The sequence below is a fragment of the Pieris rapae genome, chromosome Z, assembly GCF_905147795.1.
Source record: "Pieris rapae chromosome Z, ilPieRapa1.1, whole genome shotgun sequence".
NCBI lineage: Eukaryota > Metazoa > Arthropoda > Insecta > Lepidoptera > Pieridae > Pieris > Pieris rapae.
The window spans coordinates 2,583,684-2,598,900 of NC_059534.1; the positions used below are offsets into that span (position 1 = coordinate 2,583,684).

A 15,217-nucleotide genomic window follows, 5' to 3' on the forward strand; every position below is an offset into this window, starting at 1 on the left:
ATAAATTATAAATTACATTTCTGATCGTGAGTGACATTTCATACTAATAAAAACACAAATAAAAAAAAGAAATAATTATAAGCTAGTTTTATGCAGCGTAGTGTACCTGTACAGAGACTTTGGTTTCTAGACAATCAGGGTAAAGATATATTTTATTACATTACGTTACGCTATTACTGGATATAATATATTTTATTATCATTATTTGGCCTTGAATTTAATTTACCTTTAATAGTTCAAGAAATAGTTCCAAATTTAGTATATAGGTAAGGGGGCATTAATGAAATGTCAAATAAAGATCAATGTCAAAACTGTAAACTGACTGCGTCCACGAGTGTCAAGTTAGTGTTGTGGCAAATGGCAATTAACAAGTTCACTAAATTTGTCTTGAAGGCTAAACTCCGAAGTGGTACGTTGGCATATGAATTTCTTGTTTTATTTTGTATTTACGTGTAAATTATGTTATACGAATTGGCCATGAGGTTATTCTGTTCGTGACTCTAACGGCCCCTCTAGTACGAGGAGTGTCGGTAAGCTAAAAAGCTGTACTCACTTTAACCAATAATTTAAATGTCAGAGAAGTTATTGAATTATTCACAATGTTAGGATTCACATTCAAAGAAGATACAGATGCTGACAGAGTGGTGTTAGTTATGAAGGTGCTTAGTGCCGCTTTTTACGCCGTATCTTCATTTATGATAACGGTGGTCAATAAAACCGTGCTGACCTCATACGCGTTTCCTTCTTATCAAGTATTAGGCATTGGACAAATGTTAGCGATAATTATAGTTTTATGGGTAAGCCGTGCCATAAAAATTGTTGAATTTCCGACGCTGGATCGTGGAGTTGCACAGCGGATATGGCCTTTACCAGTGATATATTTGGGCAATATGGCAACAGGCCTTGGAGGAACAAAAGAGCTAAGTCTTCCAATGTTCACGGCTTTACGCCGCTTTAGTATTCTAATGACAATGATCTTAGAGCGATTTGTGCTAGGAATCAAAGCCTCATGGCCAGTTAAAGCAAGTGTGATGGCCATGGTCGGAGGAGCATTACTAGCTGCTGCTGATGATGTCACATTCTCATGGTCGGGATATACTCTTGTTCTTCTGAATGATGGATTTACTGCAGCAAATGGTGTATACATGAAGAAAAAATTGGATTCCAAGGAATTAGGTAAATATGGATTGATGTTCTACAATGCACTCTTTATGATAGTTCCAGCTGCAATAGTAGCATGGTGCACTGGTGATTTAAGACGCTCTGTAGATTATCTGCATTGGTCTGACTCACTGTTTGTGCTACAGTTTCTTATGTCTTGTGTGATGGGTTTTGTCCTCTCATACAGTGTTATGTTATGTACACAATATAATAGTGCATTGACAACAACAATAATTGGGTGCTTAAAGAATATTCTGGTAACTTATTTAGGTATGATCATTGGAGGAGACTATGTTTATTCATGGCTGAACTTTGTTGGATTAAACATAAGTGTTCTTGCAAGTTTATGGTACACCTATGTTACTTTTAAACGTAAACCAACTTCATATGCTTTACTAAATGAAGCAAATAGCAAAGTTGATACAGTTTAAAGATAATAAACAACCTACTTGTATAGTAACAATGGTTGACACCAAAGAGTTGTGGTCAAGAGTAATTAAAAACTAAAAATATTTTTTCTTTGTGGCCATGTAGAATTAGATAAGTTATTTTGTGTACATATATACTGTAGATACTTAAAATCAAGTAAAATTATGCATTTATTTACTGTTGATTTTTCATTTGATATTAAAATATGACTTGTTGGACGTTTCATTTCAGTTACACAGCTTTCTTAGTTTTTTTAAAAGCTTTGAGTACAGTTTTAGTTCAAAGAGGAAACTTTAAGACAACTTTCCTTTCCTTAAGTAGAAGCTTTTTGTGAATAGGCAGCCTTTATATTTTGACTCTGTTGTGTATCATAGTGAGAAAAGTCATTTTTACCCAGTTACTTTTTAATTTGACCGCACTAAAATTTTAGAAGTCATTGCATAGCTATGTAAGAGATTTGCCATTAATCATAAATATTACTTTTGAATATTATTGTTAGTGTTAAATATTTAAATAGAAGTATTATGTATATATATATATATATATATATTTTTTTTTTCTCCTTAGAACTATTTATGGCTATCACTATACATTTTATATTCATAAATAAATTGATAAGAACTAGGTAACAGTAGCATCACAAAAAAAATAAAAAGTAGAAATATCAGTATAAATCCTAAAAATTAAGTCATACTTAAAATGAAAGCAATAAAAACACAAAAAAATGTTATTTATAAATGGCCAGGACCAATCAAAATTATCATTATATTCATTATCTAAATATTACATAATAATTATATGAGAGTAAATAAAAATATATGATAAAATTATTTGACACCATTTTATAATCTTTAAGTAAAATAATTTTAGATTACTAAGCACACATGGTTTCAGATGTGATATAATTAGTTTTAAGTTAATGTAAAATAATGAACAATTCATACTATCAGTTTCAATTTGTATTAATAATTTAACTATGTACATCTACTATCAGTAATTTAGTAAAGATAATGTATTATTACAAGAAACTTTTTTTGCAAGATTGAAGGACAAACATTATTTTTATTTTTATTGTTATTTTTTAAATTACGAACAACTTGTTATTATACGTTTTGTAATATATTATTGTATCGTTTGTAATAGGATAATAGTTTTGCAAGTTATCAGGTTGCTAATGCGCAAATAAAGTTCTACATATTTAAATAATGATTCATTCAGTTACATTTATGAAATGCGAGTAGTGCTGATTTAACTCTTTGTACAATTCACTGCACTATTCATTCATTTAAAAAAAATGGCTTTGTAAAGCATATGAATATTATTTTGCAATAGTTATGTATAGGAGTAATGTCAGTTAGTTGTAACACCAAAAATGTGGAGCCACTGTAATAAGGTTCCAACAACATTGACTTCTACTATTGCCTACATCTCAGTCAGTTAGAACCCAGAAAAGTATTGGATTTCTATTAGTATATAACGACTGTAGACTATAAAGGTAGAAAATACATACAGCTTTTATATATAAATTACCACTAGGCATATACGCTATATATATAGTTATGTAGATCAACCACTTTAAAATTGTATATAAGTATTTTAACTTATTCATTTGTGACGTTATTTTACTCTAAAAGCTAGTCAACGTGTCCTTTCTCTACAAGTGCATAATATGTAGGTCTCAATTACTTACTGAGATTAGCCAAGTTTGTTAAGTAGGTTGTCCCAGTTTTAACAAAGAATCTTCAACCAAGAGGCCCGATAAACAAGCTTTTGGGAGCTTTGAATCACAACCCAGATAATAATTGTCTACTGGCTGGTACACCGAACTTTAATAAAGCAGTGAAAAACATGTTATAATATTATTATTTTAATTTTATATGGGTGGCGGATAATTGTAAAGTAATATTTCATCAATGTCCTCATTGAATATATTGGTGAGATATTACTGTTTTAAAATTTGTCTATAAGGTTAAAAAGTTATACATGAAATAAATATTGTGACATTTTATTTTGTTTTCTTTATGGGTTTTGTGATGCTAATGCTAATCAACGCTATTCCTTTCGATAGTAAGGGAATCTATCGATTTTAAAATATATATCAAATACAGCAGTGATTATCAAATCTAATCCAAGTTAATCTTTTCACAATTATAGTATAAATGGCCATTTTTTGAAATATGTATTCATTAATATGTTACTGTGCTGTTATCAGCACGTGTAAGTAGTCCCATAACATTGCAATGTAGCATGGCACACTTTTGCGTCTGTTTCATAATCTATTGATAATTTTTACTTATATGCAAGTCATTAGCCAATCCTGTCTGAGACACGCATTGAATTGGGGCGATGGCATGCCGGTTTCCCCGCGATTTCTTTCGTCTAGGTGCACGGCTAGGATGACCGACGACCACGATCTCTACATCAAGAATAACCTTGTAACCACAAGGCTAAAACTACTCAGTGATAATAATATATTTTTTTATTAAACATAGAAAGCCAATATTACAAAAAAGGATCAAAGTATATTTCAAATCTTCAGTACTTAAATGAAATTAATTAAAATTTTATAGACAATTCCGACTAATGGAGTTTTGATTAATTTTTTTTGCTGAAATTAATTAAGTCCCATTAAATAAATCTTAAGTGCCATGTCCTTGACACAATTTATTTTAAGTTTCCTGATAACATAATTTGACAAATTATTTAGTGCTGTAAATAGTTATATTCTTATGGTATATGATCATTTTAATGATAATAATGGAATTAATAGATACCTATTTATTTTTGATTAGGCAAATTACCATATAATATACGCATCGTTCCAAACCAAACGTAAAGATAGATACGGTAAAGGTCTTATAGCCTAGGACGCCTGCCCATCCCCATGTAGCGTAACCAATCAGTAAGAGATAGGTTACGCAACACGACAAAAACATACGTCTGTTCCATTGATTATTATTGATTTGCCAGTGATATCAACTAACCTAGACAGTAGTATTTTAAAATATAATTCTCTATATAAGTACCGTAATATCTTAAAAACGAGTTAGTTAAGGAAGAATACTTTTATAATGTATTTTTAAAAGAAATTAATAGTAGTTTCCTATCCAAGTAAAGTTCTCGACTTTCTTCATACATAATTAAAATAAAAAGTACCTGTTCTCTCGAGGGTGTAATGACCGTGATCCCTCTATCTAAAAATTCGGTTGTCCTTTAGGGCTGGGACAAATTAAAAAAAAAACACGTAACATTGGGTACAAACCTTTACGTTTTTATGAATCTCTTATTTAATTAATTCATGATCAGCTATATTATTGTGGCTGTGTCACGTGAATTTAAATCAGAAGGATGCAACGCATAAATCCATGATTAAACAAGCTTAGGTATTTTGATTCAGATAAACGAATTAAAAAAATAACATTTACAAAATGGACCAGAATAAATTAAACGTAGGATCCTTCATAATTACATTTTTAATGAGTATGTGGTTTGCATAAAACATGCTGTAGGTGTGCTTACATAGTTACCTACGGCAAAGGGCGTCTGCCTATCCTTTTTTGTTTTTCACTGCAAACGAGTGTCGTGTGCTCCATTTTCGCCAGCGCAGCCACAGATACGTGAAAGCGTATAATTTTATACTTTACGTGTTAGAACATAAAGCATACCCGAAAATTTTATGTACAAGAGAAAAAGCTACAGCACTTCAGATCTAAGCCTGAAACCTTTTCTTTTTTCGTGAAGAGTACACGTTGAAGGAATACCAAAATCTCATATTTTACGACATTTAGGTACTTCCCAAAATAATATAAATAAGTAATATTTTATTCAATACCTTGGAGTTAAAAGATTTATTAAGATCATTTCATGTAGAGAGATCTATTAAAACAATTAAAATATTTATCAATAGTTTATTACATAAATTATAGCCAAGCTTCCATTGTTCGTATCTAATCCAATTTTTAAAAAAATTAACTGCCTAATTTTATACTTTAATTAAATTATTTCTGTATACTATGTAAACAGGGCGTATTCATCGTCTATTTTACTTTAAAACGAAACATGGATTTAATAGAAACAGAGTATTATCCTCAAAAATATGTAACAACTTTTTGTTAAATTTTCAATATTTAGACGATGTACTTACCCCGTATTCTAGACATAAAAAATCTTACAAATAAATCTAAACATCACGCTATGAATTACAATTAATTAGGCTATGATTGGTGTTCTACTGTTAAACTACACCATCGTCGTATCGTAAATGATAATGATATTACATTTAGTCTACGTCAACGCGCACAAGCAATGTTATAACTAAGTTCTCATTAAGGTACAAGTATGGCTTCCAACCTTACAACACATGTAAAGTTTAGGGCACGAAATACATATACTGTCTTATATCAATAACCGGTAGAAATGCGTCACCAGTCTCCCTCCATTCAATTGATTCTACATAGAAATAACGTAAGGGCAAAGACTTAAAAATATAATTGAACACCTGATATATGAATGTCGGAGTAGGGTGCTGACTAAGTACGTCAGTTTTTAATATGAAAATATTATTGAATGGGCTGTTCCTCTAATTCTTACGAATAATGGTAGTTGTAAGTATAGTAGACACTATGATGCCCAATGTTACAGTATTCGTAAGATGCAAATATGATTAAAATTACGGTCAAAACCGTTTACAACGACATCACACACCGGTTTCTTGACCAAAATCAGTGTTCCCGGCTGAATTCTATTGTATTTATAAGGTTATTAATTACAACGTCATCGGCTGTTACGACCACATATGAGTTGATCCTTCGATGTCGTTATAACAGATTTTCACTGTATAATACATATTCTTGGGTGTCATGGTTCCTATAGTAAATCACGTGTTTTTAAGCAATATCTATATACAAACATATATAATATAACGTTTGTTTTGAAACGCATTAGTTCACAAAGACGATCGCTGTATCCCAAACCTGACTAACAAAATTCATATCATATAGCTTTAGGGTATTTCGGACTTATTTACATATACATTTGCGGACAAAAAGTTTTTGTAACAAATTGTATGAGTTGCAACTTTTCTAGAACCTCGTTTATTGCTTTAGGCTTTCCAATATATAGAAATACAATATATAATATATTATCCAATCGGTTATTAAAATAAGAACCTTCAAATAATATCACTTTAACAGACCGACTTGTCAGAAAATATTGTAGTAAAATAATGACGTAATGCATATTTTTTCTTTGATAATACCGATTATTAACTTTTGATTATTTTCACTAAACTATATAAACCAATAAAGATTGTAAATACATTTTTATCATATACTATTAATACGTATTTTTATTATTGCTATATGAATCATTTGTAAAAGATACTGATTTGGTGTTATCTTTAAAGGTATATTTGCAATATTTATTATAAGTGAACAATGTGCATTAAAATAAACGTGTTCAGTCATAATAAGTTCTATATAATACATATATGGAGACGTATTGCACTATTTAAGGAATCTACTTGTAACAATATTACAAAGAAGTTATTAGTAAATAAATGTTTAGAACTAGAAACGACTTGAAAACATCAGCAATAATATTGACCAAAGCAAAGACGAGCACATTTTTTATCTAATACACCTGAGTCACTAAACCAAAGCCAATGGAAGACCTCAACGTGTTTCACGCATGATACATTATTTAACAAAGGTCATGATAATACTTTTTGCGCTAATCGTTATAAAATTGAGCGTCCAAAATTACAAAAGGCAACAGTTTTTAGGTTAAGCTCAAACTGTGTTGTGTATGTTTTTAACAAGGTAGTTATTTTATTTCTGTTCCATTTATTGGCAACTCAGCATACAGCTTTTATAAAAAAAAACTATGAGAACGAATATGTGTTGTATGGCGAATCTCGAACAGTCAATACAACTTTCAGACCCTACATAGATAGGAGAGACAACACTGTCTTCCTATTTCCTCAGACACGAGTTGTTAACAAAACTGAGCTTACCTTTTTGCCTCAGACCTAAAAGCCTAAAAGCCTTTCCTGCAACTTTTAAGAAACGTGAATGAACCTTCTATTTTTACCCAAATATACAAAGTTTTCACATAGTGCAATTCTCTAATATGAGTAAGTTTCTGCGTTTTATATAAATCAGCAAATAATAGGCGAAGAATTATAGCAATATAACATTCAGATAATAAATAATATTTTAAGAAATTATTAACATTGTATTGTAATTTACGTAAACTGACTCAAATATCGAAATACCACCAATCCATTTTGTTACGTCCTTAAAATAATTTAATGTCATATATAAAAAAAATATACAATAAATGTAATTTAAATATAGCTGTTTGACACTTATAGAAACGTTAAAACATCTGAAAGCAAAATAAATCATTAAGCATTTGATTGACCTTATAAAGTTTAAGTTAGCTGTCATTTTACAACTTTATTCAAACGACCATCACAAGCGTTAGGCAAAGCTCTTACGACTATATTGGCAGTATAATGTTTTTAATCTATGTCTTATAATCTTGTAAAAATTATTACAAATATGTTGAAAACTTTAGTATCTAATATTTAGATCTATCATAATATAGAGTTATCAAATTAAAAGTTATCAATTACATTAAAAATTTACACTTGAAAAAACATAATAATCAATGATTGAATGGTGATTGGTTTAAAAAAGTGTTTCTTTGTAGAACATTTGCAAATGAAAATAAAACTTGTTAGATTTTATTACACACAGCCATTAGCATGTACTCCTTTAGAGCAAAAATGTTAACTTTACACTTAAGTTCCAGCCATATATACAAGCGAATAAAAATAGGGGCAATAAAAATACAACAAAATAAATGTATTATTGTGGCAAGTTTAAATGTTAATTAAGTACATCATTATAATCACAAATTGAAATAAAAAAGGCATGTTTATCTAATTATAAAGGAGATTTGCATGAGAACAAACTTTTATTATATTTAGACACTTATGGCATTTTATATTTTCTTAAAAAAAGAATAATATAATAAAATACTTTCACAAGTTCCACTTATACAAAATGCACACCAGGACAGTGAATTTAGCTACCTACAATTAATATATAATTTCTTATATATGCCATCGGAATGTCGATAAATTGATACAATTCTATTAAAATCTTTCTAAACTAAATAAGTTTATTTATAAAAAAAAGTTTCTTTGTCAAAATTTTACTGACAAAGATAAAATCTTAAAACTAAAATTTATATAAATAAGATCACAAATTATATTTCAGTCACAAAATAGCTACCACAATTGCTCATATATCTGTTGGTTAAATTTTATAACAGATTAATTGCATTAGGTAATAATGGCAATGTTTTCGTTGTATTTTAAGACGGCAGCTTAATAAAGCTTTGTTTAAGATAAAATAATATAAATTAGGCCCCAGATACAAAACTGATGCAGTTGGAGTAATACACTGAATTAACTTTTCATCCATTCAAAGGTCCATAATACTATATCATTAACCCTACTTCTAGGACAGTTCTTTTTAGAAAAATATACAAAATGGATTCCATTTCTTAATTTTAATCACGGTGAAAATCACTTTTTGACAGGTGGAGATTGAGTATTATTATCAAAGACATCATTCTTGTTATTACACAAGAAACCCATATGGCCCACTTACACGGATCTGTGCCCGCATGCTTTGAACACTATTCATTATTTTTTTCTGATGACCAACCAAGGTAACTCCCAAAGAGGTCAGCTGGTGAACAGTGAGATCTACAACAGCATTCATATCTGTTATTCCAGCTGCTCTGAATTTCTCTATATATCTTGACATTTTAATACATTCCAACCACTCTTCAACAGATGAGAATTGGATTAAATCTGGTGTGTCTCCAGCTAATGGATCAGTTGATCGATTTTGAGCTATCTTTCTCAATGTGTCTGGGCAACGAATAAGTTTATCTAAAGTTTTTACAATGCTTACAAAAGTGGGCCGATGAGTACGTTCTTTCTGCCAACAGTCCAACATCAGCTGATAAACAGCTTCAGGACAGTCCATTGGAGCTGGTAGGCGATAACCTTTCTCTATTGATTTAATGACATCTTGATTACTCCAATTCCAGTAAGGCCTTTCCCCAAAACTCATTACTTCCCAACAAACAATCCCCATTGACCAAACATCACTGGCAGATGTAAATTTCCTAAATGCTATAGCCTCAGGGGCTGTCCATCTTACTGGAATTTTTCCACCTCGAGTTGTATATGCTCCATCTGCAGTTGATTCAATTTCTCGTGATAAACCAAAATCAGCTATTTTACATACTAATTGGGAATTAACTAATACATTTCGAGCCGCAAGATCACGATGTATGTAATTCATTTCCGATAGATATTGCATTCCAGTTGCTATTCCACGAAGCATGCCAACCAGTTGTAGCACACGAAATTTACCATCATTTGCTCGTAAAAATGTATCCAATGACCCATTCTCCATAAATTCTGTAATAATCATTATTGGATTACATTTTGTAACAACCCCTTGTAAGAAGATAACATTAGGATGCTCAAACTGCCCCATAATTGATGCTTCAGCAAGAAAATCTCGGCGGGCTCTTTCAGTTGAACCAGGCTTAAGTGTTTTGATTGCCACATCTATTTCTTGACCACATGCCGGTAATTTTAATTTACCACGACACACATCACCAAATTCGCCTCCACCAATTATGGCTTCTATAGTAATACAAGATGCGTCGATTTCACGAGCGAATTCTCTAACAGCTTGGTTTGGGTCTTCATAAGTATGTGGATCAATGTACGTCCTTGATCCTGTACCAGCAAAGAGTGGTGTTGTTGCATTACTACTTGTTTTTGTAGGTCTGTCTGGTCCCGTGTATACTTCGCCGTTTCTATAATTAAGTGCATTACAGTCACTTGGCTGTTTCTTGTCACATTCATCATCAGCACGGGACCTCAAAAATAGTACTGTGGCAATAATGGCCACAACAGAGAGAACAACCACAGCAACCATAACACCAGCAAATAATCGTACACGCGCACCTTCTTCTTCGCTAACAACTAATGTTGGTTCCAATCCTGCACCTGTTCTTGCATACACAATTCCACTTAATTCTCCCCACCCTCGCTTCATTTTAGCTCTGACTCTCACTCCATATTCAGTGTCTCTTTTCAAGCCAGTAATAACGGCATGAGGTTCTTTTGTTATTTTAATAGTGACATTTGCACTTCTTTCATTGTTATCTTTAGGAAAACATTTTACTTCATAGCTTTCAATTGTATCATCAGGATCAGTTACATCTACAGGAGGAGGAGTCCATAATAATGAAAGCTTGTCATTTTCTACACTAACTATTCTTAACTTGGAGACGACACTCACTACGGATGCCTCTGTTATAGCAGTTATTTCGACTTTTTTTGGAGAATCACCAGTTAACTCTGATACACCATTAACTGCAAAAACTTGAAATTTATATTCAGTAACTGGGTCTAAACCCATTACAGTGACTCGTGTGTGATTAAGACCATTTGAAGATGGTCTATACTCCACATGGGGCCCACAATTTGTACATCGAACTTCATATGTAACATCATCTCGTCCACCTGTTTTATGTGGGGGATGCCAAGCTAGAGATATTGAAAACTGATCAGCAAATGTAACAGTCAGGTTGTCAGGTGCACCTGGTGGTTGAGTGCATGGAACATTCTTAGGATCTTTCTTGGCTCGGAAAAAACCTGGTATACATTTACATTCAATGGAGGCATGGGCTGTAGTCTCTGAATTATCAGGGCATGACATACAAGCTTCATCACCAGTATGTGATTTAAACTTCCCAGGGGCACATTCATTACAAACTTGGCTGGTGTGATCTGGTTCATAGCCTCCTTTGCATTTGCATGATCCACTAGGCAAAGTCCATTTTCCATCTCCTTTGCATAAATAAACTGGAGGAGAATCACCTTGAGCCGTTTCAGCATTCTCTACACACGTGCCATTGGCCTGTTCAATGACAGTTACTTCACGGCCTGTAGGGGTTGCAGGGAACTTAGCAAAGTTTATTGTTACTTCTGGACATGTAATGTAATAAACTTTTACTGCTAAAATAGAAATACAGGCACCTTGATCTCTGAATGCTATGTATACTCCTCGTTTTGTTACAGCAATGCTCTTTACCTCTGTATTTATGTCAACTTCTGAGTTTGTATTAAACCTGCCTTCACCAGCTGCTATTCTGCCTACAAGTTTATAACTTTCAGGCTCCCATGGTGGTTGTTCGCGTGTTGCGACGTCAAACTCATAATACAACAGACTGAAGGTTTCCTTGCAACTCAGTGCATTTCCCGGAAATAAAGAGCAATCGCGGATGGTGAAATTAATCTCGATGTATATACGATTAGCGTTTCGTCTTTCAATGAATGGTGTCCACAGCCAATTATTTACGTTATGGTGGGCAACATCACAAACGACATACGATCGCCAGTTGATATGCTTTTCGAAATTGGTGTAAGATTCTTCTACCCATCCGGGGGTACTCGCCTGTGCACCGTAGGGGTAACGTGTCCATCCAAGAGTATTTTCAGTCGTAGTATCAAGAAGCATCACTTGATCGCCCTGAACGCTAATAGTAGCGATAACTGCGGCCGCCACCGCTACGTGAAACCACATCATCTCGACGACATAACAATAAAAACACCAAAAAAAATACTTAACTGGTTTAAACAATCAAATGCACAAAAATCCAACTTTTCAACTACATAATCTTTAATAGTTCAATGTTTTAAGGAATGTACAGTATTTTGGGGTAGCACTTCACTTTGTCGGGGATAAAAGACGAGACGGCTCCGTCATTTTCCTACAGCGTTGTATTATGTGGAATAGCGATTTTGAGATATGACACGGATTAAATGTTTATAAATTTGCACTACTATACATTAAGTTCTGTTTCAAGCTGACACTTATCAAAAACGGCACTGTTTTAAGTGAAAATTCGCGATTATAATTTCTATTGATCCCGTGCTACACATACGAAATCTTACTTTCTTGACATGGACGCGCAGGAATGTCAAATGTTGCTAGATTAAATAAGCAAAAACACATTCTATTATGATCTAAAGAAGGCTGTGGTGAAGTACTTACCACAGACTGCTGCTGTAAGTCCAAATATGTTTAATAATATTATTACTTGAGACTGATAAATATGTACGTAATAATATTAGGATGTTGTGAACGGTGAACTGCACCTTTGTGAGTATGTTCAGTAAAGTATGATTTTCGTAAAAATGCAGAGTATAAATTTAGTACATCTTAAAGTGTGTGAAATAATCTTGCCTTTTAGTATTGTTTATGGCATAAATAGCGGGAATTTTAAAGTTTTACTTGAAGTAAAATTTGATACTTTAAAAATACTTTACATGTACATTCTAGCGCTGAGTAAAACAAAGGTTTTAAAAATAAACTAAGCAATAAAAATCAATCCAAATTAAAATTTAAAACTTTTATTCAATAATAATCTATTACTAGATATTTTGCTATAAGCTCAAAATACAAATGTATGTCAATAAATAGTTTTGATAACTAAACAACATTAAACTTATTCATATTTTAATATTCTATAATTAACTAAAATTGTCCTGAAATTCTATAGCCATTTTCAATTCTTGCAAATTTTTGAAACAATGCAATGGGTTTATAACATCTAGGCCACTAGTGTTGTTTGTAACAAGGAATGCTTGCCATCCAGCTTTTGTAGCCCCGAGATAATCTTTCTCGTAATCATCTCCAATATGCAAGCATGCATCTGTACATAAATTTAATTTACTATGTTCAATAGCTGAATCAAAAATTTTTTTATCAGGTTTGCTATAACCAATTTCGTATGATGTCAGAATAAACTTGAAATATGATGACAAATTCAAACTCTGTAATATCTCATGGAGACGTGGGTCAAAATTAGACACAATCCCTATATCAATACATTTTGACTTTACATGTTCTAAAAGATCAACGGCACCATCTGCAGGAAACCAGCATTTTGGTGACTTATAGTCTTGTATAAGTTTATTACCAATACATTTAATATGCTCATTATCCTTTATCTTCCCTTCAAAAGTTCCTTGAACAATTTCCCTCCACCAATTTTCCCATAATATAGATTCCTTTCCAAAATTAGGGTGCTTCTTTGTCAGGTTTTTGTAAGTATATAGGAACTGTTTCTTAATTTCATCTTCATGTATTTGATAACCATATTTTTCTGCTACATTTGCATAGAATTTCCATGGTGATACACATAATTTTAGTAAAGTATTTGTAGCATCAAAAGTTAAAAGTTTTACTTTACCTTTCATGACAGTTTTATTGATTAATAAAGATATATAAAAGTAAACAACAACTATATTGTGTCTGTCTTAAGACTTATTAATGGTTTCAGGTTTTTTACCAATAAATATAGACTTCCCGTTACTATATTTCAATTAGGAAAATAAATTGCGCAGTAGAGAAATATAAATGACATTCGTTAAAATAGATATATAACGTATACATATTAAGAATCATTGTTTCATCTTATATTTAGTAATTAAACAAAAAAATTAATATTAACATTATAATATTTAAGCATGAACCGTATAAAATAAATATAAAGCAATATATTAAATGATTCGGTCTTACATGAAAATCAAATCAAGTTGTCATATATATTAGTAATCTGTAATAAAAAAATTTATGATAAATAGTCTATTTTTTTTATCTACAAAGCCTGATATAGACTGTCAAGTATAAGTTGGCGTTCCAGTGGCGGCGCCTCCTACAACCCTCTGTGTTGCCACTTTTTTTGTTTAGTTTGGATTGATGGATATTCTTAGATATTACATTAAAGGTAAATAAAAAACTTAATAACAAAAAATTATTTTTTATGGTAATTATGGTCTGTTAGAGGCATTATTCCTTCCATGAATTCTTCAGAGTCATCTGTGTCAGAAGAATCTGAGTCGCTGCTATTCAAATCAATTAAAAATGGTTCCATTACTGTTTCAAGGCGGTTGTCTGTCATACGATAATTATTTTCAACATTTATAACGTGATTACAGTGTTTCTGCCATTCTTCAGCAGTTATTTTGGAAAATGCACTATGGATTCTCTGTTCCATGTTTTCAGAGAGGCCAGTAACATTTGTGTCTGCAAATATTCTTTTGAACGAACTCCAAATGAATTCTATTGCATTAAAGTCACAATGATAAGGCGGAAGTCTTACAGCCTTATTACCATGTTTCTTTAATATTTCATCAATTAAGTAGACATTCTCCTGATTGATTTTATAATTTCATACAATTCTGCTTTTTTCATGGTTTCCAAGTATGAAAGATTGTTTTTTTTTATGAAATCTTGCATCTCTTGTTTCTAACTGTTCATTGTCACGCGTTTATTTATTTTAATACAGTGATATGACGCATTGTCCATCACTATTAATGAATTGGGCTCTAAGTTTGGGATAAGCTTTTCTTGTAGCCATTTACTGAAGTTATCTCCATTCATCTCGTCGTGATAATCTCCACTTTTGGTCTTAGATTTGAAACACAAAAGACTATTGGGGATAAAACCTTTCTCAC

At 31.9% G+C, this 15,217-nt stretch overlaps 3 protein-coding genes across 3 annotated transcripts; 1 reads left to right on the forward strand and 2 right to left on the reverse strand.

The window, feature by feature from the left end:
- The first annotated feature begins 364 nt into the window (after window positions 1–364).
- LOC111003323 (UDP-sugar transporter UST74c) lies at window positions 365–3,596 on the forward strand. Its single transcript, XM_022273762.2, has one exon. It carries the CDS (start codon window positions 600–602, stop codon window positions 1,590–1,592), a length of 993 nt encoding a protein of 330 aa, XP_022129454.1. The 5' UTR covers window positions 365–599; the 3' UTR covers window positions 1,593–3,596.
- Window positions 3,597–5,484: 1,888 nt separating this feature from the next.
- LOC111003316 (ephrin type-B receptor 1-B) lies at window positions 5,485–12,672 on the reverse strand. Its single transcript, XM_022273754.2, has one exon. It carries the CDS (start codon window positions 12,279–12,281, stop codon window positions 9,243–9,245), a length of 3,039 nt encoding a protein of 1,012 aa, XP_022129446.1. The 5' UTR covers window positions 12,282–12,672; the 3' UTR covers window positions 5,485–9,242.
- Window positions 12,673–13,092: 420 nt separating this feature from the next.
- On the reverse strand, window positions 13,093–14,215 carry LOC111003322 (rhythmically expressed gene 2 protein). The gene has a single exon (XM_022273761.2). The coding sequence runs from the start codon at window positions 13,955–13,957 to the stop codon at window positions 13,229–13,231; it is 729 nt and encodes a 242-aa protein (XP_022129453.2). The 5' UTR covers window positions 13,958–14,215; the 3' UTR covers window positions 13,093–13,228.
- Window positions 14,216–15,217: the final 1,002 nt, after the last annotated feature.